Source organism: Engraulis encrasicolus, chromosome 16 (assembly GCF_034702125.1).
Source record: "Engraulis encrasicolus isolate BLACKSEA-1 chromosome 16, IST_EnEncr_1.0, whole genome shotgun sequence".
NCBI lineage: Eukaryota > Metazoa > Chordata > Actinopteri > Clupeiformes > Engraulidae > Engraulis > Engraulis encrasicolus.
Window position 1 is genome coordinate 39,664,787 of NC_085872.1, and position 26,253 is coordinate 39,691,039.

General features: G+C 43.0%; 1 protein-coding gene across 1 annotated transcript in view; it reads left to right on the forward strand.

Moving 5' to 3' along the window:
* Window positions 1–26,253, forward strand: part of maml3 (mastermind-like transcriptional coactivator 3) — a 152,855-nt gene that overhangs the window by 121,414 nt on the left and 5,188 nt on the right. The window contains exon 3 of the mRNA XM_063219580.1: window positions 23,228–23,515. Within this exon, the coding sequence (XP_063075650.1) occupies window positions 23,228–23,515 (288 nt within the window). The remainder of the gene's footprint in view (window positions 1–23,227; window positions 23,516–26,253) is intronic.

The following is a 26,253-nucleotide window of genomic DNA, read 5'->3' on the forward strand; positions in this document are numbered from 1 at the left end:
GGAGAAGAGATAGGCAGCCGTGACACACACACGTACGTACGCACGCACGCACGCACGCACGCACGCACGCACGCACGCACGCACGCACGCACGCACGCACACACACACACACACACACACACACACATATTCACCACACAAACACACACACACACACACACGCCACACACACACACACGTGTAAAAGTATAAAAACTTTTCCCTCCACTTTATTCCTAACCAACGACGGAAAGGAGTGGGCATTTGAAACAGAAGCAGTGTTAACTTAACTTAAGACACAGGAAAGGCAAATGGCATGATACAGATGAGGAGATACAAATGAATGAAAGTTATATGACAATTTAATTATCAACTGCAAGGTAACATTACATTTAACTCAAGGCTACTGTAGGTTACATAGGGTACAGTGAAATCAAATACAGTTTACCCATGATAGACAGACAGACAGAGAGAGAGAAAGAGAGAGGGAGAGAGGGAGAGAAAGACAGAGATTGGAGCCCCTTTAGAGATGGAAAGAGACTCCCAGAGGAATTTCTAAGGTGAGCTTATATACGGCAACCCCCCACCCCAAAGTGCCCCTTTGTCTTGTCAGGGCCAGTGGCACCCCAGGTGTTTGAGCCACCACATGGAATAGGGGGGGGGGATGTCCCCTTAAGTCAACTTAACTGAGATAACAGCAAACAGTGACAGCAACAATATCAGTTCTGGGTCATCCAATAATCTCCATATTTACAGTTGACCCTTTGATACAATGAGATATGTCAAAATCGCATTGAATCACAAAACAATGGATGACTGGAGATGATAATGTTGATGGCTGGTGGAACCTGGTACTGTTTCACACAGGGCACTGATGAATGTAAAATCACATCAGTTTTCTGTGTGGCGACATGTGACTAAAGGTTTTCTCTTAAGGGGTCCGTCACAGCAGGCATCCTTTATCAGGGAGGGGTGTCGAATTCTGGCAGTCTTCTTATCTTATCAGTCTTTTCAGAGTTTAGGCATTTGCATACAGAATGATTGACTGACTGACACAGCATATGGCTTGAAACAGCTGCATCAGAGGTTTTCATTGCAACAGTTAAAATACATTACACTTGTAATTTCATCCCAGCTAACCAGTCTTCTGGTCTGTTACAGAATATATTCACATATTTAGCATCACATTGGTGTTTACATTATTGTCAGAGAAGAAATGAACAGTAGTGTGTCCTATGAGTGTTATCTCACTTGTTGCTAACTGAGGCCATTTTCTTAATGCTTCTTTGCCTCAGGCCTTTTTTTTGCTCAGGGCAGGCTACAGGGCAGGGCTTCACATTTTCCCTAATTGTAGACTTTGACTGTACTTTGCAGCCTTGCTACTTACATAATGGCACCAGCTCATTTGCAACCTCAAATAGATAACTTTTAGTTAGGACACATAATCAGGTAAATATTCTTCCACACAATATTTGGTTGTAGGTAATAATACTAAAAGCAAGGCCTTTGCGGTTTCACACATAAACAGCTCTAGTCTTCAAACAGCGATCCGATGCACACAACTAACGAGCAAGCACAACATAAAGTCTACTGCTCTAGTAAGTCTATGCAAAGAAGGACGGCCTTTTAGACGAGCCTAAACGGTTCCAACCTGCAAACAGCCTGTCTATGGCTTTGTAAGCACACACAACAGCTAAGACATATTATATAACCTTTCAACTTTCACATGTGCAGTATGAATATAACAGGCATTGTGAATAATTTCTTGAAGGTGGCGAGGTAAACCGCCAAGGTGATAACTTTTAAAACGTGAAAATGCCCCGTGCGCAATTTACTAAAGCCACGCGAGTGCGGTAAAGTTAGTTTGATATTGGACATTCATTTGACATTCAAAATAAAAACTTGATGGATCTGAAAAATAAGTCTTGTGGTACATGAGGGACTTCTGTCCCTATGTTAAAAATATGGTTTGATGACTCAAGGTCAAAAGGTCAAGGAGCCTAATTAGTTTATATCAACATATTAAGTATTTTTATTATTTGTAGAATTACTTGAGTGCTAAATCTAAAAAACAAGTCTTGTGGTAAATGAGGTATATTTATCTCTGTTTTATAAAACTGGCGTGGTGATCCGAGGTCAAAAGGTCAAGGAGCCTAATTCATTTACAACACATTTTTCATGATTTTATTTTTTTCTGAATTGACAGAATGAAGAATGACAAAATGAACTCTTGTGGCATGTGAGGGACACATGCCTCTGTGTTACAAAACTGGTTAACCGACTCAAGGTCAAAAGGTCGCGGAGCCTAATTCATTTATATCACTCATTTTTGTAATATTATTATTAAAATACCCACCAAAGTGATTCATCTGTAAAATAAGTCTTGTGGTACATGAGGGACTTCTGTCCCTATGTTAAAAATATGGTTTGATGACTCAAGGTCAAAAGGTCAAGGAGCCTAATTAGTTTATATCAACATATTAAGTATTTTTATTATTTGTAGAATTACTTGAGTGCTAAATCTAAAAAACAAGTCTTGTGGTAAATGAGGTATATTTATCTCTGTTTTATAAAACTGGTGTGGTGATCCGAGGTCAAAAGGTCAAGGAGCCTAATTCATTTACAACACATTTTTCATGATTTTATTTTTTTCTGAATTGGCAGAATGAAGAATGACAAAATGAACTCTTGTGGCATGTGAGGGACACATGCCTCTGTGTTACAAAACTGGTTAACCGACTCAAGGTCAAAAGGTCGCGGAGCCTAATTCATTTATATCACTCATTTTTGTAATATTATTATTAAAATACCCACCAAAGTGATTCATCTGTAAAATAAGTCTTGTGGTACATGAGGGACTTCTGTCCCTATGTAAAAAATATGGTTTGATGACTCAAGGTCAAAAGGTCAAAGAGCCTAATTAGTTTATATCAACATATTAAGTATTTTTATTATTTGTAGAATTACTTGAGTGCTAAATCTAAAAAACAAGTTTTGTGGTAAATGATGTACATTTATCTCTGTTTTATAAAACTGGTGTGGTGATCCGAGGTCAAAAGGTCAAGGAGCCTAATTCATTTACAACACATTTTTCATGATTTTATTTTTTTCTGAATTGACAGAATGAAGAATGACAAAATGAACTCTTGTGGCATGTGAGGGACACATGCCTCTGTGTTACAAAACTGGTTAACCGACTCAAGGTCAAAAGGTCGCGGAGCCTAATTCATTTATATCACTCATTTTTGTAATATTATTATTAAAATACCCACCAAAGTGATTCATCTGTAAAATAAGTCTTGTGGTACATGAGGGACTTCTGTCCCTATGTTAAAAATATGGTTTGATGACTCAAGGTCAAAAGGTCAAGGAGCCTAATTAGTTTATATCAACATATTAAGTATTTTTATTATTTGTAGAATTACTTGAGTGCTAAATCTAAAAAACAAGTCTTGTGGTAAATGAGGTATATTTATCTCTGTTTTATAAAACTGGTGTGGTGATCCGAGGTCAAAAGGTCAAGGAGCCTAATTCATTTACAACACATTTTTTATGATTTTATTTTTTTCTGAATTGGCAGAATGAAGAATGACAAAATGAACTCTTGTGGCATATGAGGCACACATGCCTCTGTGTTACAAAACTGGTTAACCGACTCAAGGTCAAAAGGTCGCGGAGCCTAATTCATTCATATCACTCATTTTTGTAATATTATTATTAAAATACCCACCAAAGTGATTCATCTGTAAAAACAAGTCTTGTGGCAAATGAGGGACATTTATGTCTGTGTGATAGACCTGGTGTGGTGAGCCAAGGTCAAAAGGTCAATGAGCTTAATAAGTTTATACCACCATTTTAAATATTTTTATTATTTATAGAATTACTCGAGTGCTAAATCTAAAAAACAAGTCTTGTCATAAATGAAGTATATTTATCTCTGTTTTCAGTCTTTATGGAGGCCTGTGTGTTTATGTGTGTGTGTATGTTATGTAAAGGTGACCCAGAGTCCATTCGCGTGCGTGCGTGCGTGCGTGCGTGCGTGCGTGCGTGCGTGCGTGCGTGCGTGCGTGCGTGCGTGCGTGCGTCATGGTCTTGTGGAATGAAGAGGGGAAGAGGTGAGGAGGATGTACCTAGGGTTAACCAGTTTTGTAATACAGAGGCATGTGTGCCTCATATGCCACAAGAGTTCATTTCATAACATTGGTTGGTATTTTAATAATAATATTACAAAAAAGAGTGATATGAATGAATTAGGCTCCGCGACCTTTTGACCTTGAGTCGGTTAACCAGTTTTGTAACACAGAGGTATGTGTCCCTCACATGCCACAAGAGTTCATTTTGTCATTCTTCATTCTGTCAATTCAGAAAAAAATAAAATAATAAAAAAATTGTTGTAAATGAATTAGGCTCCTTGACCTTTTGACCTTTGATCACCACACCAGTTTTATAAAACAGAGATAAATATACCTAATTTACCACAAGACTTGTTTTTTAGATTTAGCACTCAAATAATTCTATAAATAATAAAAATATTTAAAATATTGATATAAACTTATTAAGCTCATTGACCTTTTGACCTTGGCTCACCACACCAGGTCTATCACACAGACATAAATGTCCCTCATTTGCCACAAGACTTGTTTTTACAGATGAATCACTTTGGTGGGTATTTTAATAATAATATTACAAAAATGAGTGATATGAATGAATTAGGCTCCGCGACCTTTTGACTTTGAGTCGGTTAACCAGTTTTGTAACACAGAGGTATGTGTCCCTCACATGCCACAAGAGTTCATTTTGTCATTCTTCATTCTGTCAATTCAGAAAAAAATAAAATCATAAAAAATGTGTTGTAAATGAATTAGGCTCCTTGACCTTTTGACCTTTGATCACCACACCAGTTTTATAAAACAGAGATAAATATACCTAATTTACCACAAGACTTGTTTTTTAGATTTAGCACTCAAATAATTCTATAAATAATAAAAATATTTAAAATATTGATATAAACTTATTAAGCTCATTGACCTTTTGACCTTGGCTCACCACACCAGGTCTATCACACAGACATAAATGTCCCTCATTTGCCACAAGACTTGTTTTACAGATGAATCACTTTGGTGGGTATTTTAATAATAATATTACAAAAATGAGTGATATAAATGAATTAGGCTCCGCGACCTTTTGACCTTGAGTCGGTTAACCAGTTTTGTAACACAGAGGCATGTGTGCCTCATATGCCACAAGAGTTCATTTTGTCATTCTTCATTCTGCCAATTCAGAAAAAAATAAAATCATAAAAAATGTGTTGTAAATGAATTAGGCTCCTTGACCTTTTGACCTCTGATCACCACACCAGTTTTATAAAACAGAGACAAATATACCTCATTTACCACAAGACTTGTTTTTTTAGATTTAGCACTAAAGTAATTCTATAAATAATAAAAATATTTAAAATGGTGGTATAAATGAATTAGGCTCCTTGACCTTTTGACCTTGAGTCATCAAACCATATTTTTAACATAGGGACAGAAGTCCCTCATGTACCACAAGACTTATATTACAGATGAATCACTTTGGTGGGTATTTTAATAATATTATTACAAAAATGAGTGATATAAATGAATTAGGCTCCGCGACCTTTTGACCTTGAGTCGGTTAACCAGTTTTGTAACACAGAGGCATGTTTCCCTCACATGCCACAAGAGTTCATTTTGTCATTCTTCATTCTGTCAATTCAGAAAAAAATAAAATCATAAAAAATGTGTTGTAAATGAATTAGGCTCCTTGACCTTTTGACCTCGGATCACCACACCAGTTTTATAAAACAGAGATAAATATACCTCATTTACCACAAGACTTGTTTTTTAGATTTAGCACTCAAGTAATTCTACAAATAATAAAAATACTTAATATGTTAATATAAACTAATTAGGCTCATTGACCTTTTGACCTTGAGTCATCAAACCATATTTTTAACATAGGGACAGAAGTCCCTCATGTACCACAAGACTTATTTTACAGATGAATCACTTTGGTGGGTATTTTAATAATAATATTACAAAAATGAGTGATATAAATGAATTAGGCTCCGCGACCTTTTGACCTTGAGTCGGTTAACCAGTTTTGTAACACAGAGGCATGTGTCCCTCACATGCCACAAGAGTTCATTTTGTCATTCTTCATTCTGTCAATTCAGAAAAAAATAAAATCATGAAAAATGTGTTGTAAATGAATTAGGCTCCTTGACCTTTTGACCTCGGATCACCACACCAGTTTTATAAAACAGAGATAAATATACCTCATTTACCACAAGACTTGTTTTTTAGATTTAGCACTCAAGTAATTCTACAAATAATAAAAATACTTAATTTGTTGATATAAACTAATTAGGCTCCTTGACCTTTTGACCTTGAGTCATCAAACCATATTTTTAACATAGAGGCAGAAGTCCCTCATGTACCACAAGACTTATTTTTCAGATCCATCAAGTTTTTATTTTGAATGTCAAATGAATGTCCAATATCAAACTAACTTTACCGCACTAGCCACGCGGTGGGGACACAGTAATGCATTACATGGCTATGAGAAGTCTATGCTCATTGGCAAGCAAACGTGTCTTTCTTACCAAACCGCTGCATTGTGACTCTGTCGGCGTTTAATTGCGCTGATCGTGGGCATCTCACTTCGAAATGAACTCTTAAGATGGCGTGAACACATCTGGTCAAAACCTGTGTGAATACTGTTCATACTGGGAGAAATACACAAATCATCCATCATACGCATAGTGGAGCAACGGTCTGAAAATCATAGGCATGTCGTGAACATTTGTGGATTTTTTCCTTCTTGGAGGTGGCGGCGGGGGTCCTGCGCGATATCTTTCGAAGGTCGGCGAGTCACACGAGCTGCTTTGATCATTATCAGTCTCGAGTGATGCGCGACGCTTGAGAAAGTATGGCGGAGGATGCCCGAATCCAAGTTGCCAACATTTTTGCGCTTCATGCCCTGCTTTGTTGCAGGATTTACAACATTTGCTGTGATCGCTTACTTTTCGCCTAGTGCGCTTCTTTTGGGGCCTTTGTTTGCTCGACCTTGCAAGGCATCGGAGAGCAGCCACACTGCGCTCTTCTATAGAGGCGTCGCTAACCACAGCTTTTGTCTCGGCATCACATGGAGCGCGGGCAGATGTGCCAGCGGCATCGGTGCGCTCACGATTCATTTTCCCATTTAACAGTTCCATATTGTTCACAACAGTTGCAAGGAAATCATTCAGCCGTTCAATTGTCTGATTTTGTTCTTCAATCACTTTCTGCTGCTTCTCATACAGTATATGCATAATGCCTTCAGAATATTTGCGTTGCTTTGCTTTTGTCTTACGCATGCCATAAAACAACCAGTAATGATATATATCTTCCTCCTTAGATTCTACCGTAATGCGTTTGGTAGCCAGTTTATCTAATGTATCAGCCAAATTACATTTCACTGCGTTCAGAAGTTTACTTCTGCCCAAATGTTTGTTCATTCTGCATGGGAAGGATAGCTGAAGCTTCTGAATTTGCTGGTGAGATTTGATCACTTTCTCAATGTACTTGAAATGAGTTAGATTCCTACTCACCAACCCTCAGATTTGTTCACACGTCCCAATGCAGAATTGTTTTCGTTAATCTGACTCCAAATTTTTGCTCATCCAGGGATCACGTCGGGCGCACCACTGTAAAAGTATAAAATAACTTTTCCCTCCACTTTATTCCTAACCAACGACGGAAAGGAGTGGGCATTTGAAACAGAAGCAGTGTTAACTTAACTTAAGACACAGGAAAGGCAAATGGCATGATACAGATGAGGAGATACAAATGAATGAAAGTTATATGACAATTTAATTATCAACTGCAAGGTAACATTACATTTAACTCAAGGCTACTGTAGGTTACATAGGGTACAGTGAAATCAAATACAGTTTACCCATGATAGACAGACAGACAGAGAGAGAGAAAGAGAGAGGGAGAGAGGGAGAGAAAGACAGAGATTGGAGCCCCTTTAGAGATGGAAAGAGACTCCCAGAGGAATTTCTAAGGTGAGCTTATATACGGCAACCCCCCACCCCAAAGTGCCCCTTTGTCTTGTCAGGGCCAGTGGCACCCCAGGTGTTTGAGCCACCACATGGAATAGGGGGGGGGATGTCCCCTTAAGTCAACTTAACTGAGATAACAGCAAACAGTGACAGCAACAATATCAGTTCTGGGTCATCCAATAATCTCCATATTTACACACACACACACACACACGCCACACACATAGCACATGCACACTCGTGCACGTACGAAGACGTATATTCTCATGCTTAACCCACCATGATGAACTGATTAAAACCCCATATAAGAGTAAAAGGCATTTCCTTGAAAGAATGTATTCGGGGTGTGTTTTGGGCCTGTTTGTGTGCATGCTTGCGTGTGTGTGTGTGTGCCCATGTGTGCATGTTGATGTCGGTGTAAGGGCGGGTGGATACATTGTAGTTTAGTCCTATTTAGTGTGTGCGTAGGCAAGGCAAGACCCTTGTGAATATAAACAACCCCAGCCCACCCCTCCCTCCCTCCTTGTCTCCTAACACCCCTCTTTGCTTTCTTCTTTGCCTTCTCTCCCCCTCCCTGCCCTCCTCAGTGCCTCCCTCCCTTCCTCTTTTCTCTCCCTCTCCATTTTTTCCCCTCTCTCTCTCTATCCCTCTTACTCGCTCTCTCCATCTCTGCTTGTCTCTGGACATCAAGGCTGAATTTTACATGCTAAATCATTGCTTAGTATTGTGTATGCGTGTGCATGTGTGGGTCTGGGACTGTGTGTGTGTGTGTGCGTGCGTGCGTGCGTGTGTGCGTGGGGGTCTGGGACTGTGTGTGTGTGTGTGTGTGTGGGGGGGGGTGTGTGTGTATGTGTGTGTGGGTCTGTGTGTGTGCGTGTGTGGAGTGTGCGTGTGTGTGTGTGTGTGTGTGTGCCTCTGGGGTGGCAGCAGTGGCTGGCTGATGTACAGGGCTGCATCTCTCAGTGAAAAAGAAAAGGCAAAAGAGAGAGAGAGGGAGGGAGGGAGGAAGAGAGGGAAAGAGAGAGAGAGAGAGAGAGAGGGAGGGAGGAAAAGAGAGGGAGGGAGGAAACGAGAGGGAAAGAGAGAGAGGGAAAGAGAGAGAGAGAAAGAGAGAGAGAGAGAGAGAGAGAGAGAGAGAGAGAGGGAGGGAGGGAATGAAGCAGAGGGTTCTTTTGACTGGACACATAAATCAAGTGCTCTGTAATTGCTGCTCAGGAGAAAAGGTGCCATCGAGAGGAGAGCTGAGCTGAGGCACCATGTGACACACACACACACACACACACACACACACACACACACACACACACACACACACACACACACACACACACACACACACACACACACACACACACACACACACACACACACACACACACACACACAGGGACATAAAGATACAGAAACACACTGTACACAGGCACAGAGATATACACATCGCACACGCACACACACACACAGGCCTGTACACACATTTTCTCAGGGACATACACAAGGAGGGACAAAATAACACACAGGCCATAAAACTGACAGGGAGTGAACAAAGACTCACCTCTCTCCCTCCCTCTTTCCCTCTCTCTCTCTCTCTCTCTCTCTCTCTCTCTCTCTCTCTCTCTCTCTCTCTCTCTCTCTCTCTCTCTCTCTCTCTCTCTCTCTCTCTCTCTCTCTCTCTCGCGCGCGCGCGCGGCCCTCCCTCCCTCCTTCTCGCTCCTTGTGCGTGTGCGTGTGCGTGTGTGTGTGTGCGACTGTGTGTGTGTGCATGCGTGTGCGTGTGCGTGTGCGTGTGCGTGTGCGTGTGTGTGTGTGCGACTGTGTGTGTGTGCATGCGTGTGTGTACTATAATGGAGATGATTGGTCGTTATGTTTCTGATCCCCTGACACGCTTGTGATTGGCTCACCAGCTCTGTGTGTGTGTACTGTCCACCCACCCTTAGCCGCACACCCACATATATTCTCTCATACACTCACACGCATACACACAGATACAAATACACGCACATGCACACAAACACAAACACACACATGCACGCATGCACACATGCACATATACCCATACACACACAAATACACACACTTTAAGCACTGACATTGGCCAAACCATCAGTGGGATGAATTGGTTTAAACAGAGTCCCTCAAGTCTCGTTGGCTGAAATGAGAGTGGCAGAGCAGAGTGGAGTTGGTCCCTGGTCATCATCACTGTGGCCCTATCGCTCACATACACAAAGTCAACACCAAGCAGGGGTGGAAAAGTAACTCATTACTTTTACTCAATATTGTACTTGAGTAGCTTTCATGAATACTTTGTACTTTTTAAGTACATTTTTAAATTAATAATTTTACTTGTACTTGAGTACATTTTGACCCAAGTACTTTACTCAATTACACTGGAACCTGGCCTGAGTACTGAGTAAAAAAAAATGACTGAGAGACAAAATGCCATGCACAATAATGCCACAATCCGCCTGAAATGAAAGATTGTGCAGGATGGCACACAGCATTTCCACTATTTTACTATCTTGTATCAATGTATTGGATGATGGGCTGGTGCCAAGCAAGATATAGAGGTTATGGAGGACGATATTCAAGAAAAATAAACATGACATTCTCAAGAGGAAAGCTAATTAAAAGTAACTAAGTACTTTTTACTCAAATTACATTTTAAGTGAAGTACTTTTTACTTTTACTTGAGTAGATTTTTAGATAGGTACTTTTACTTGTACTTGAGTAGAATTTAGGCAAAGTAAAGATACTTTTACTTGAGTACACATTTTCTGTACTCTTTCCACCTCTGACACCAAGCCCCTAACTCTTTGAGGAGTATCACCACACATATTGGATATTAGATATTTGATTAGAATTTTAGCCAAATCTGGGGTTCTCACTATCTTGTCAGAATTACTTGTGGGATTTTTAACGCAGAGTTTTATGGGATCAGTATAATGTTCGAGTAAAATTCTAGAAGAACTGCATTATTTTTCCATCTCCCACTTTCTGGAACATCAAATTCCCTGAAAATGTTGATGTCTTTGGATCTTACAAATTATTATAATCATTTAATATTCATTACATTTACTGTATTTCCAGTTTTATATACGAACTTTTGCTTGTGACTTTTCTATGACAAGCAATCAAATTGGTGTCTTTGAACAGAGTGATGATTACTATTGATCATTCATACTAGGGTATTACCCTTGACAGAGGTGAATGTGTGATCCAGTCTTTCAACATTAAATGATGACCACAGAAAAATTGTATTTATGATGATTCAAAGGCCTTTCAGTACTGTTGGAGACCATTCCAAATTGTGTAAATATTTTCCAATCAGTATTAATCCGCAGTTATGTTTAAAAGCGAATTGGTTTGATGTCCATTGTCCAATTCTTCTTTATTGCTCCTATTCTCTAAAGACGTCAAACTTCATCACAGGATTCTATGTACACATCATTTGTTTAGCCTAGATATCTATCAGAAGCAAATGCAATTCACTGCAGGAAACCTCTAATGGAAACCTATATGGCTTGTGAATGGCTGCTCCTAAGACTTGCCGGTGAGGTAGCATGATGTGCATCCTATAATACGTGCTTGTATTCATTACACTGACTGGTTAAAGTTCTATCTCATCACATAATAATACTACTACTACTAATAATAATAATAATAACTGTAATTGTATAGCACAATTTGTACAAGACACACAGCTCAATGTGCTTAACAGAAGGATGCAGAAGGATTTGACAAACAACTTGTTTTTTATCCAGCCCCTGTCTATCGTATTTCTTTACCTCAGCTTTATCGCAGCTTTACATGTGCATAGCGCGGCTAAGCTAACAGTTGATGGTTGGGGTTGATATTTTTGGATGCATATAGCGACTGAGCTGCATCAAGCTAGCACTTCTTCAAACACATCTTTAACAACCTTGTCGGTGCTGATCTGAAAATTATATGTTATTTTACATAGATATTCACAATAAGTGTATAGATGCTCATAATAAAAATAGCAACTGAGATTCTTTTGTCTCTCATTCCATGCTTTGCATCTCTCCCAAAAGCAAAGGGCTCTATCGAGCTTTTAGATAGCAAGTGTGATGATCATCATCATCAACAAGTCACAGCTGCTCCAGCAACAAAGGCGATGAGGAAGGCTCTCGCTCTATCTCTTTGCCTCTCTCTCTCTCTCTCTCTCTCTCTCTCTCTCTCTCTCTCTCTCTCTCTCTCTCTCTCTCTCTCTCTCTCTCTCTCTCTCTCTCTCTCTCTCTCTCTCTCTCTCTCTCTCTCTGTCTGTCCGTCTGTCTCTCTCACACACACTCTGAAGTATTGAAGTATGTTCTGCCCAGGGAATTGTGTATGCATGTAGCCAGGTGCAAGATGGATCATAGAAAATATGTTCCATGGTTAGTAACACAGGAGAACCTGCAAAAAGGACTTTGCACAGTGTGTGCCCCGTGTGACATCATTGTAGTGATAAATAAATGTAACTGCAGTTGCACAGGGTTGCACATACACAATTTGGAGACGGCCTGGCCACTGTCTGTGTTAAACAGTGTGAAGTGAAGTCGTGACATGGCCCTAGGTAGAAGCTGTTCTTGTTTGCCCGCCCCGCATGAAAGACCTGTGAGAGGGCATGAGGTCAAGCAGGAGATGACCCATGGGCTTATGGCAGCTTAGCACCTCCACCGCAGGCAGGCAGGCACTGCAGCTCGCGGAGAGCCTTTGGAAGACAGCAATGAGCTGCTACCCATCATCCGGGAAGGAAGCACTAATCACCTGTCCTCTCCAACTGTGTGTGTGTGTGTGTGTGTGTGTGTGTGTGTGTGTGTGTGTGTGCGCGTGTGCGTGTGTGTGTGCGTGTGTTTTCGTTTTCCTGTTTCAACATTTTAATAAACTTGCTAGACACCACTCTGTCTAAAGTTGTTGATTGCTCCAGTTGTGCCTTTGTGGCTTGCCAGTGCACATGGCCAGCTTTGTGATGAGCATGGGGATGTTAGAGGGGCTTGGACTAAGCGCTGCTCAGCCTAGACTTGGTCTTTGTCCTCTGTGCCATGACCAAAGAGGTGCAGGGTGCGAGTGGACAGGCCCGCATCCACACCCCTGGTGGGAGATATCATTGGAGGGTCTGAGTGACCAAGTCCATGCTTAACGTACTGTAGCCAGTGGCGCAGTGTTGGAGCGGGCTGTGGTGAGGTGGCGATGAGGTGTGGGCAACCCACTCTGTGGTCCACTGAAAGAAGATATCAAGGCTGATTAAACATGAGTAAAATAGAAAAACTTAAAATGTTCATGTTTGAATTACGAATAAACCACCAGTGGTTAGCGCTCAAGCAGTCAGAATTCATTTGTTGTGGTTTTTGTGGTTATTGTTGGTCTGTATAATATAAATTATTCCCCGCCACCAGGCTGTTGGTGGGCATAAGATATACGAGCGCTGTGTGATGCTTTCTCTACATGTACATTGTGCATCACCATTCAGTTGTCTCTACTGAGTAAAAACTGTTGTCACTTTTTTTATTCATTGTTTGACATGAGAGTAATGGTGGTCTGAATTCTCTGTCTGAGTGGTCAAGAGTTCCGTAATGGGTTGGCTATATTTGTTTTTGTGTCTGTGTGTGTGTATGTATGTGTGTGTCTGTATCTGTGCTTGTGCACAGATTTAGCGCTAATGCATGTGCCTCCAACATGGGGATGGATACACATTTTGTTGAAAGGCATCTCCATTTTCTATGGCTATGAGTGCCATTAGCTGGGAAGATACTGCACAGGCTCATGGCATGCTTTCACACTGCCACGGCAGAACACATAATTACAGACTGTAAAATGGAGAGTGATATCATTCTCTCTCTCTCTGTCTCTCTGTCTCTCTGTCTCTCTCTCTCTCTCTCTCTCTCTCTCTCTCTCTCTCTCTCTCTCTCTCTCTCTCTCTCTCTCTCTCTCTCTCTCTCTCTCTCTCTCTCTCTCTGTGTCTCTGTCGCTGTCTCTCTCTCTCTCTGTGTATATGTCTCTGTCGCTGTCTCTCTCTCTCTGGCTCACTGTTTCTTTTTTTCCCCTCCTTCTCTCTAACACCCCACCTACACTCTACATTCTTTTAGATGCTTTTACAACAGTCTGAACTAGTATTTCATCACTTTGGTAAAAAAAAAAAAAACTTGAAACCACCTGAAGCTTTTTGTGTTGACCTGTCTGTGTGTATGCCTGTGCCTATATGCATGTTTGTGGTTCTTTCACAATAGATTGTTCAGTACAGAACCATTCCTTGTCTTTTTGAACCATGGCTGAACCTGTGTGTGTGCGTGTGTGCGTGAGTGTGTGAGTCTGTGTGTGCATGCATTCGTGCCGGTGTGCTTGTGTGTCTAATTGAGCCGTGGACAGAAATATGGCTCAATGGCAGCCCATAATGGCCTGGGAGGGAAAGAGGGAGGGAGGGAGAAAGAGAGAAAACGATAGCGGTGGGAGGGGTGTGGAGAGAGAGAGAGAGAGAGAGAGAGAGAGAGGGAGAGAAAGAGAGAAAGAGAGAGAGAGAGAGAGAGAGAGAGAGAGAGAGAGAGAGAGAGAGAGAGAAAGAGTATAGAGTATAGAGAAGGAGTCAGATCCGCATCAACACAAAGACAGGGTGTAGGAGGAGTCGGCGAAGGCAGTACGATGCAGGAGAGGCAAAGGGATGAAACACTGGACATAAAGATCCAATGGCAACCATAAGGGCACTGGAGGGTAAGACTGGCCAGAGGAGAGGAGAGGAGAGGAGAGGAGAGGAGAGGACTGGCTGGACTGTCACTGGTTAGAGAACAGAAAGCAAAAAGAGAGAGAACAGTGAGTGAGAGGAGAGGAGAGGAGAGGACAGGGGCGGACCGGTCGGACTGTCCCTGGTCAGAGAACAGAAAGCAAAAAGACGCCAAGTGAGAGCAGAGCAGACAGACAAGGAAATACAGAGGAGAGGTTGGACTGCCACTCCCAATCCCCGCAACACACACAAAAGGGAAATAGAAATAGAACTGATCTCTCACATCAGGAGTGAATTATTGGAAAAGAAAAGAGAGGGACAGAGATGAGGGCGATGAAGATTCCGAGGGAGGGAAGGAGGAAGGTTTGATGGGCGTCATTGTGAGGGAGAGAGGCATGGAGAATGAGGAAGACGAGAGCAGGGATGATCAGAGAGAGGGAGGGGACCAATCAAGCATTTGACATGTTGGAAATCTAATAGCTGCATTAAATACTCAATAGTCTACCTCCCTCCCTGCACTATGACACACACACACACACACACACACACACACACACACACACACACACACACACACACACACACACACACACACACACACACACACACACACACACACACACACACACACACACACACACACAGGGGCACTTTTTCTGACTACAACTGACTACACACCGTGCGTGCAGGTGTGCATGCACTTTTCTGGGCGTACGTGCGCGTGTGATTGATGCACTGCTGCATAATCTGATCAGGGTGACAGAGCTCTGGAGTTCTGACAGACAGCCCAGGGCTCAGACAGGTGGATACATACATTAAGTCACACACACAGACACACACAATCACAATTTCTCCTTTCTCTCGCAGGCATGCACACACACACGCACGCACGCAAGCACGCACGCACTCACACTCACATCCATGCACGAACAGAACACCAAGTCTCACTCGTTATCTAAGTCTTTTGTGCAGAGCTGTCAAAAAGCCACAGTGCACATTCTTTCTCTCTTAAAATAAGCAGGTAGTTTACTGTGAACCTGCAACGGCATCTCCAGTGGCACTTCACAAGAGACTAAACTCATCTGCTGCTGAAGTAGAGCACTGTGTGTGTGTGAGAGCGAGAGAGAGAGAACCGGCAAGAGACAAAGAAAGAATTGAACAGTGTGCACGAATACCGTGATGACACCACAATAAGCAAATAGATGGAGACGGTACAGAATCATCTGTATCTTCTGCATTTGTGTGTTTTTTTTTTGCACAGACCTGCAGTATCCTCTTTACTGCTGCACACTTTACAGTACGTGGGATGAGGTAGCCGTTAGGTACTGCAGAGGGGAACTAGCGGGCAAGCCAGTGGCCTGTGTGTCAGTGGCAGGCTTTTGAAGCAGTGCACTCAACTCCCAAGTGTTTTTAAAATTGTCTTCAGGTGCGAGCACTTGGATCAGTACATTTGTCGTAAAAAAACACACACACTCTCGACTAGTCCTTGTTTTTTTATTTAGTGGTTTAGGATGACACACCTGTGTGCCAGTGGTCCCACTGTGGGACTTGTCATAATGGTCATAATTAAGCGGGCTTGCGGAGCAAGGACCTTGCAGAGCAACGCCCGATTCTAGTAATCTCTAATCTCTTGTGTAGGGCAGTAAAAATAGAAAATGGATCTCCTCCTAGGCCTTTCGAGATAGAGACACCGTTCAAACACTAAAACGACCGGCTCGGCTTGGAGATCATGTATATTAATAGGCTTGTCCGTGTCTCTTGTCGTTTTCCCGTTTTTGGCGATTTTGTGAAAGCTTGGGTCCCCATTGAAAACAATGGTGGAACCTTCATGAACCAAGGTTCCGCCACTCTAGAGATTAGAGTGTAGGAGGCTTTTTCGGTCATAAAACATCAACACTTTCACCTAGAAGTTTAGTTGACGCGTTGTTAGCGAGCTCTATGTCTCCAAATTGTCAAAGTTTCATCTCCCAACTCCCAATACTTTTTAAATGGCAGGTTTGTAAAAAACGACAGGCCTGGGTCTATGGAGGTTTCCAGTCTTCCCAAAAGTGCCTTTTTCAAGAGATCAGCGCATGTCCCACACGGAGGTCCATTTGTGCCTGAACCATTTAACCTATAAACTTCATTCAAAGACTGTTAGAGAGATCACATGTATGACTCCGATCTGTGCAAAGGACACGTGCCAACTCCTTTTAGTTTTTTTTACAACGACTGTGTAAAGACAAAACACTGGGTCTGATTCTGTCCCTTGCTTAGAGCACAATACTAACTGTCATTCAGTCAATCAGAACAGGTGCTGCCAATACAGGGTTCCATTTCAACTGTCACTGTCTCTCAAGATTCTATTCTTAACGAGCAGGTGCGAGCAACCATTCTAGAAGTCTATTGTTCAGCTCTTCAATGCAATGTGATATAGTCTTGCTGGACTGTGCATGACAGCCAGCTGCTTGGTGTAATGGGATTGCTGCCGGATTAGAGATATGGAGGTTGAGGGTTCGAACCCAACACAAAGCCATGTTGATTTTCAAAATTATATCATATGCAGTGTTCCTTAGCCAACTTCAAATATCATGTATTGTATGTCATTTAATATCAATGGCAAAGGGGCTGGATTACAGATATGGAGGTTGTGAGTTCGAATCCCGCTCGAAGCAATGTTGATTTTCAAAATTATATCATATGCAGTGTTCCTTAGCCAACTTAAAATACCATGTAAGTCATTTAGTATCAATGGCAAATGTGCTGGATTACAGATATGGAGGTTGAGAGTTCGAACCCCACCCGAAGCCATGTTGATTTTCAAAATTATGTCATATGCAGTGTTCCTTGGCCAACTTAAAATGCCATGTATGTCATTTAGCATCAATGGCAAATGTGCTGAATTACAGATATGGAGGTTGAGGGTTCGAACCCCAGTCGAAGCCATGTTGATTTTCAAAATTATATCATATGCAGTGTTCCTTAGCCAACTTCAAATATCATGTATTGTATGCCATTTAATATCAATGGCAAAGGGGCTGGATTACAGATATGGAGGTTGTGAGTTCGAATCCCGCTCGAAGCCATGTTGATTTTCAAAATTATATCATATGCAGTGTTCCTTAGCCAACTTAAAATACCATGTATGTCATTTAGTATATCCCCAAAACGCAGAACTACAACACTTTCAAGATGGCTGAATCCAAGATGGCTGAATTGTTTGGCCCATAACTTCTGACTGGGTGGATGGATTTTTTCCAACATTTCTTTTAGCTTTGTTTTCTCAATAGTACTTTGTTTCATCTCTGCCCCAAAAAGCAAGCCCGCTTCCAGCATTTTCTGTGAGAATGCAATCTAGTTTATTTTTTATTTTTTTTACATTACGTAGCATTTAGCAGACGCCTTTGACCAAAGCGACTTCCAAGGAGAAAAAAAAATAAGCAAGAGCAGGGTAAGGCGCAGTGTATAGTTGCAACACTGACAACAGTGTGCAACACAAAGTAAAGATGACACAGCACAAAATAAGATGCATTAAAAGAGTGGCAAAAAGTTGCAACACTGACAGCATTGTCCAACACATGGTAAAGAATGTAGCGTAAAAGAGATGTTACTTGTCTTTACATGGCTATCCACCAGTCATGTTTGCTCTGCCGCTGCCTATTGACTATTATTGTCCATTTTCTTTCACTGCAGTTTTTATCTCTTATATCTGGTTTTCTCATCATCCATGGCGCACAGGCATTCTTCTGTGTGTGAGCGCACACTGCACAGAGAGACGCGGAAGAAACGTGTCGGCACGTGGTGCCTTATTAGGGTGGATGTTCAGAGCAAGCCTCCTAGATTAGCATATAGCGATCAGAGCCAGGGTTGAAATACTGCTAATCAATGCGCGTGTGCGTGTGTGTGTGTGTGTGTCTGTGTGTCTGTGTGTCTGTGTGTCTGTGTGTGTGTGTGTGTGTGTGTGTGTGTGTGTGTGTGTGTGTGTGTGTGTGTGTGTGTGTGTGTGTGTGTGTGTGTGTGTGTGTGTGTGTGTGTGTGTGTGTGTGTTTGCCTCTGTGTGTGTGTGTGCCTGTGTGTGTGTGTGTGTGTGTGTGTGTGTGCCTGTGTGTGTGCCTGTGTGTGTGCCTGTGTGTGTGTGTGTGTGTGTGTGTGTGTGTGTGTGTGTGTGTGTGTGTGCACGCGCATGTGCTTGTGTTTGCGAGATGGAGATAGATGAAGAAAGAGTGAAAGAGAGGGGCTATCACTAATCGATGTCGCAGTATCCGTGTGTGAGTTTAGAGAGGGTGCGGTTTGCGGGTGTGAAACTGTTGATCAATGAAAGCGATCAGGCCGACTAGCACACCATGGCCTGAATTATTGTGCGCGTGCCGTGCAGCTTCTGTCTCTCTCTCTCGTTGCATTTCTCCTTCCTTCCAATCTCTCTCCACTCCTCACCCCCATCTGAATTGAGTCAGTCTTTCCCTGATCATTTGACCTTATACTATTTCTATCTATGTCTTCAGTTATAGTTTTTTTTTACTATCACTCCACTCTTTACTACTCTTGTATTGTTTTCCCCTCATTCCCTTCATGAACACTTGAGGAGACCAGGCAAATGTGTGTAGTCTCGCGTCGTTATATTACTGGCATGTGCCTTCCTTCAAGCGCATGTGTTCGTAATGACCTTCGAGAGAGTGGATTTCTGGGCATTGTGACTGTGGTAGTAGGGGATTGTGATTAAAGATGCAACGTGTAATATTTTCAGTAGTTCATTTCCAGACTCCATACTGCCCATTCACAAATGTTACCTTTTCAACAAATAAACCAACAAATTCCATTTTTTCATACATGAAAAAGGGGATCTTCGCCATGGTCTGCCGTACTTACTTACACTGTCATACCAGTAAATACTAGTTAATTACTTGAAATTCATGAAAAGAATTTGGCAATAGGCAGCACAATTTCAATGAGAAGCATAGTTGCAATACCTATTCTGGCCACAATCTTACACAGTGCACCTGTAAATTGTTCTCACTAAAGAAAGAACCTGGGAAAGCTGGCAATGTGTTTTGTTTGGATGGGACTGTTGGATGTTGACGGGCACGGTCTGTTACATACAGGCGGCAATGCACTGCTGTGAAACCCCTCGGTGGCGAGGGCCGGCATAATCACCAGCATTTATATTCATTTGTGTAATAGCCTAATTGTCACTAATTGCAACAAATATCCACTGGTTGGAACATTAACACATGAATCTGTTTTTGTTTTTTAATTGCATCAAAGTAGGATTCCGACATACAAAATGAACGTGTGTGTGTGTGTGTGGGTGTGTGGGCGGTGCGTGCGGTTGCATGTACGTGTGTGGCTGTGGGTGTGAGGACAGAAAGATGGTATGTGCATGTGTGGCGTATGACTATATGTGTCGTCGTCTATGCATCGTTGCAGTGTTGTTCATCAAAAGCAGCGTTGCTGCAGTGTTCCTGTGGACCTTGCGCGTGTGCAGTGTCTGGTTGGCAACTGCTCTCTTGTAAATATTGACTGGTGTCGCTGGACCAACCGCCAGATGCCAGATGCCAGTTGGTGTCTGTGAAAGATAACCATGAAAGACCCTCTGCACATCACATGCACAAGAATCACAACATGCCTTTTCAGTCAAGTACTTATACATGTAGTACATGTACACACACACACACACACACACACACACACACACACACACACACACACACACACACACACACACACACACACACACACACACACACACACACACACACACACACACACACACACACACACACACATACAGGTGAATCAAAGACTGTATTCTCATCGCATGAGAACTCATTGCCGCTGCCGTCCCAATACAGTACGCATAGGAGTTGTAGGATTGCCCTTTCATCCATGGAGGTGATGGGTGAACAGATATATACCGTAGAGATGCGATGACAGCAAAGTTTTGTTTGTTTCGGTATCTGTTGAGATTGCTGTTTCTGCATAAAACATGAAAAACTCCATGGCTGGGGGGGTTCAGGATGGGGGTAGTGATTCTGTTTGCCAATTCCTCCAAACGACAGGTTGGATAGATAACCTGCGGATCATGCATGCATTACAGACTGGGCGTGATGGAGAGAGAGCATATCAAAAGCAAAAGGGGATTGGAGCAAACAAGTGTAAGACCGATGACAGTTGAGGGGTTGAGGAGTGGGGGTGCTGGGAGTAGGAGTGGTTTAGTAGAGAGAGACAGAGAGAAAGAGAGAGAGAGAGAGAGAGAGAGAGAGAGAGAGAGAGAGAGAGAGAGAGAGACAGACACAGAGAGAGAGAAGGAGAAGGAGAGGGGGGCTACTTTTGCTCCCCAGGGGCAGGCTGGGTAATCTCCGGCAGCGGCATGGCACCGTCCATCACACTTCCTCAAAGCGCCATCTGCTCTGCACCAAAGCTCCAGTTGTTTGGCTACCTGCTACTCACTGCCTCTGTTTTTTTCTGTTCTTTTTCTGTCCTCCTCTTCAAATAATGTTTTCTCCCTCATAATGGGTATAAGCCCCTCTCTGCTCCTACTCATTCTTTTCTCCTTTTCTATGCTTTCGAGCAACCTCCTCGTCGTTTTCTCTCCATCCCCTCTGGATCAATTGCCTTTATTTCCCTCCCATCATCTTCCCCACTTCTCGTGCTATCTACACCTTCCTTTCCTTTCTACATTCCCCTCCTTCTTTTTCTGTCTCTCTTTCTCTCTGCCTCCTGTTCTCTTTCAATCTACCTCTCCATCTCCCTTTCTTTTCTCACTGTGCATCTTACCCCGTCCCCCCATCCCTTTCTCCCTCGTTTCTTTTTCTCTGTCCGTCTCTTTCTCTTCCTCTCGCTCCCGTCACACTCCAGTGCAGTGAGTTTCTGGACTCAGACACATTATCCGGCAGGAGGAGGGAGTCATATATTACCAGTCATGATGAAGCCATCTGCTGGGAGCAGGCCAGAGAGGAGAGAAGGGGAGGGGAGCGGAGCGGAGGGGAAGGGAGGGGATAGATGGAGTGAGAGAAAGGAAGAGGAAGAGGGAGATGGGGAGGGTGGTGGTGGGGAGGAGGTTACTGAGGTAGAGCAGGGAAAAAAAGAAAGATTTCAAGATGTAGAGAAAGAGTGCATAAAAGAGAGAGAGAGAGGAAAACGGAGGGTGGGGGAAGTGAGATGAAAGGCAGAGAGATATATTGCAATAGAGGGAGGGCACAAGCCAGGGAGGAAGAAGAGTGAGACGGAGAGAGGGAGAGTGAGAGTGCAAACACAGGAACAGAGGGTTAGAAAAGAGAGAGATGAGGAGGAGGAGGAGGAGGAGGAGGAGGGATAAAGAGACATGAGTTGAGGGGAGAGGGAGTGAAAAAGGGTGAGACTGGTGGTGGGAGAGGGGGGCATGCAAAAATGCAGACCGATGCTGCCCTCTATGGTCTGAAGGTTGTCACCACCTCACTCCGCACTGTACTGTCCCCTCTAGTCTCGCTCTGTCAGCCTGGCGTAGCTCGCCAGCGGCACCCACAGCCACAGAGATCGGCTACTTATCGACCTGTCGGGTCTGGTCTGCCCGCGCCGTCTAATGCAGGGGGCAGGCGGTGTGCTCAGCTAAAGTTATTTTATTGATATTGCCATTGCTCTGTTGAGCCACCGTCCCTGGTGCAATTTCTGTCTGGGTTTATTAATGGTTTAAAGTACCAAAATAATGTTGTTAGTGATAATGCTTTGCTCCAGGAGAGAAGAGAAGCAGGTTACTGTAGCGTAGGTGAAATACTTTGAATTGGCAACATTCAGCCTTCGTAACTTATTTGTTTTAATAAGTCTTACCCATGCGAATAATCTACAATGTGTACATGACACAAAGAAATTAATTACAAACACTGTATTAATCAATGTTCAATGTAAAGTATGTAATGGTGTTTCCATTGAGTTCAATCTCTTATTTTATCTTATACATATATAGCTTATACTGCATAGTTTATAGTATAGCCTATACATATCTGGGTCTCACATGGAAAAGAGGCAATGACCTCAATGTGACTAGCCTGGTAATATAAAGCAAAAATGAAAAAAAAAACATGATTTTGTCAAATTCAAATTCAAAAACATTGTCATGATAACTTCATAGCTGTGTGTTTTAAAATATTTATGTATTATTCCATGTATGTCATCTTACAGCTATGGCCCAAAATCCTCCAAATTGAGAGTTGCCTCTTTGATGGCTACATTGCATGACATTCTCACCTGGTTTCACCTGGTAGTCTATGGTAATGCTCAAAGTCTTGTCCTCTTCACTTATGTATCTATGATGAGTGCGTACACGTGTATCTTAGCTCCAGTGAAGATGGCGTAGTCCAGTCTTCAATGAATCATTATATCATGCACACAACATGAGTGGTCGCAAGTGTGGTCATTCAACCAAACACTCGAGATTACATTGGTACTTTCATTGCCACTGACCATGCTTGGATGTCTCTCTTCTCTCTCTCTCTCTCGTGTCCCCGTCTCAGGATCAAGGCATGGTTGGGATGTCCCGGCAGCCAGGCGGCGTGCAGCCTCCTCACGGCGCGCCGGGCGGAGTTCCTGCGGGCGGGCCGAACGCGGTGGGGGCGGGGCCTGGGGGTTACCTGGGCAACCCTCAGCAGCAGCAGCAGCAGCAACAGCAGCAGCAGCAGGCGGCCATGATGAAGCAGATGATGGCCATGGAGCAGGAGAAGCGCGTCCAGCTGCAGCTCATGGAGCAGCAGAAACAACAGCTGCTCCGAGAGAGGCAGCAGCAGCACCTCATGGCTGAACAGGTACGTACTGTAGTCATCTCTGAACCGGTACTGTAGTACGATCTGAACTGGTACTGTAGTCATTTCTGAACTGCTACTCTAGTACGATCTGAACTGGTACTGTAGTCATCTCTGAACCGGTACTGTAGTACGATCTGAACTGGTACTGTAGTAGTGTAGTCATCTCTAAACTGGTACTGTAGTAGTGTAGTCATCTCTAAACTGGCACTGTAGTAGTGTAGTCATCTCTAAACTGATACTCTAGTACGATCTGAACATGTACTGAAGTAGGATCTGAACTGGTACTCTAGTACAATCTGAACATGTACTGAAGTAGGATCTGAACTGGTACTGCAGTGATCTCTGAAGCGGTACTGTGGTACTGTTGTAATCTGGTACTGTAGTCATCTCTGAACATGTACTGTTGTACTGTAGTAATATCTAATCTAGTTCTGTAGTAGGTTCTGAACTGGTAGTGTAGTGTAGTGATCTCTGAACTGATACTGTAATACTGGAGTGATCTCTAAACTGGTACTGTAGTACTGTTACCTAATCTGAAGAGGTTCTGTAGTAGGTTCTGAACTGGTAGTGTAGTGTGGTGATCTCTGGACTGATACTGTAGTACTGGAGTGATCTCTAAACTGGTACTGTAGTACTGTTACCTAATCTGAAGAGGTTCTGTAGTAGGTTCTGAACTGGTAGTGTAGTGTGGTGATCTCTGGACTGATACTGTAGTACTGGAGTGATCTCTAAACTGGTACTGTAGTACTGTTACGTAATCTGAAGAGGTTCTGAACTGGTTCTGTAGTAATCTCTGAACTAGTACTGCAGTACAGTGGTTCTTAACCTGGGGTTCAGGCACCCCCTGGGGGATATATCAGAGATTGCAGGGTGTGTGTGGAATTTTGTTTGCGTGCGAGGTTGTGACCAAAATTCTGCTTGCGAACATTAGAATAGGACAAATCAAAACCAAATTAAAATGTGTTTTGATCCCCATGTAAACCAGTTAATTGTCAAAACCCGCCGACGAGTTTGAGATTCCATTGAGCACTAAGTGGTTAAAGGATTGATTCATGTCTCGAGCAAGAATCATTGTAATTAATCCAGTAAATCGTTTTTTAGTGCGTATACATGTGTAGAAGTTTGGGTTGGGGGTGCGCAGCTTGTCTTTGGCACCGGTAAGGGGGTGCTTCAAGAAAAAAAGGTTAAGAACCACTGCGGTAGTAGGCTCTGAACTGGTACGCCACGGTGCAACATCACATTCAAGGTGCAAATAAGGAAGGCACTGAAAATATGCTGAGGGTCGGGGGCGCTGTGGCGCATCGCACTAAGCCCCCCACATTTGGGCTTGCATGCCCACCCCTGGGGACCCCGGTTCGAGTCTGGCCGGGGTCATTTCCCCGTCCTCCCCTGTCTCTCTGTCCCATTCGCTTCCTGTCACCATCTTCGACAGTCCTGTCAAAATAGAGGCGGGAGAAAGAGATGGGCAAGGACCAGCAAATGACCTGGGCCGGAATCGAACCCATGTCGCCGGTGCAGCAACCCAGTGGCCTAGGCCACGGCAGGGCCCTCCTTTTCGTTTCTTAAACATCTATGTCAAAACACACTTCTCATAGCTGTGGAAAAAGATGTTAGTCTGTTTGAGAAGTGTCAAATCATCGGCCATCAGCAATCACATTAACATTTGTTATGACATCCAATTTCAGGAACAGTATGTGCTCAAAGAATGAGCTCAGCTGGCTACCAGAATATACAGTAGTAAATAGCCAGTTTATTCCATTAATAGATTGTTTCCTGGTCGCACAGGCATATGCACTGTGTGTGTTCCAAATCATATCAGCACGCACATTTAGCTTCACACGTACAAGCATACTGTATGCAAATGCGGGGAAATTGTGGGAATTGTCTGCTGTATGCCACAATGATTCTTTTCACACCTGAGTGTAGAAACTCATTTGTGATTTAACACTGGCCTGCTTAGCACCTTGGTTATGGTGACACTTGTAAGTGGTGTGTAAGCATAACCGTCTCCACAGACAACTACAGGCAAATGCTGTGGCCCCTCATGAGCGCTCTGTCTCTTAGTACACACACACACACACACACACACACACACACACACACACACACACACACACACACACACACACTACTATCTACCATCATGTTGACATATGTTTGGTCTCATTCTCATAATTGGCTTCTGCAGCTTGCGTCCCCCACCGTCCCATCCACAAACTCTTTGTAGCTCTCTGTGTGTTTGTGTGCGCGTGCGTGCGCGTGTGTGTGTGTGTGTGTGTGTGTGTGTGTGTGTGTGTGTGTGCGCGTGCGCACGTGTGTGTGTGTGTGCGTGCGCGCAAGTGTGTGTGTGTGTGTGTTGTTTGCATGTATCACATCACCTACTGTGATCATTTGGTTTTTTCCTTTTCAGTTTTCACTTCTGGGAATAATGCACTAAAGAGGGTTTGAACTTAAATTAAGGAAGGAACATCCATCCTCCCCATCTCCTTTTATTTCTCGTTCCTCCTCCCCCCATTACACACACACACACACACACACACACACACACACACACACACACACACACACACACACACACACACACACACACACACACACACACACAAAGTAGAAGAATGTATGTTTTCTTACCTGCCCAGGGACTGCAGATGGAAATTAGCTATTAGCTATAATCTGGTGCAGGTCATCTTTTTACTATGTAACTAATGTACTTTGCACATGGTCCCTGATGAAATAAA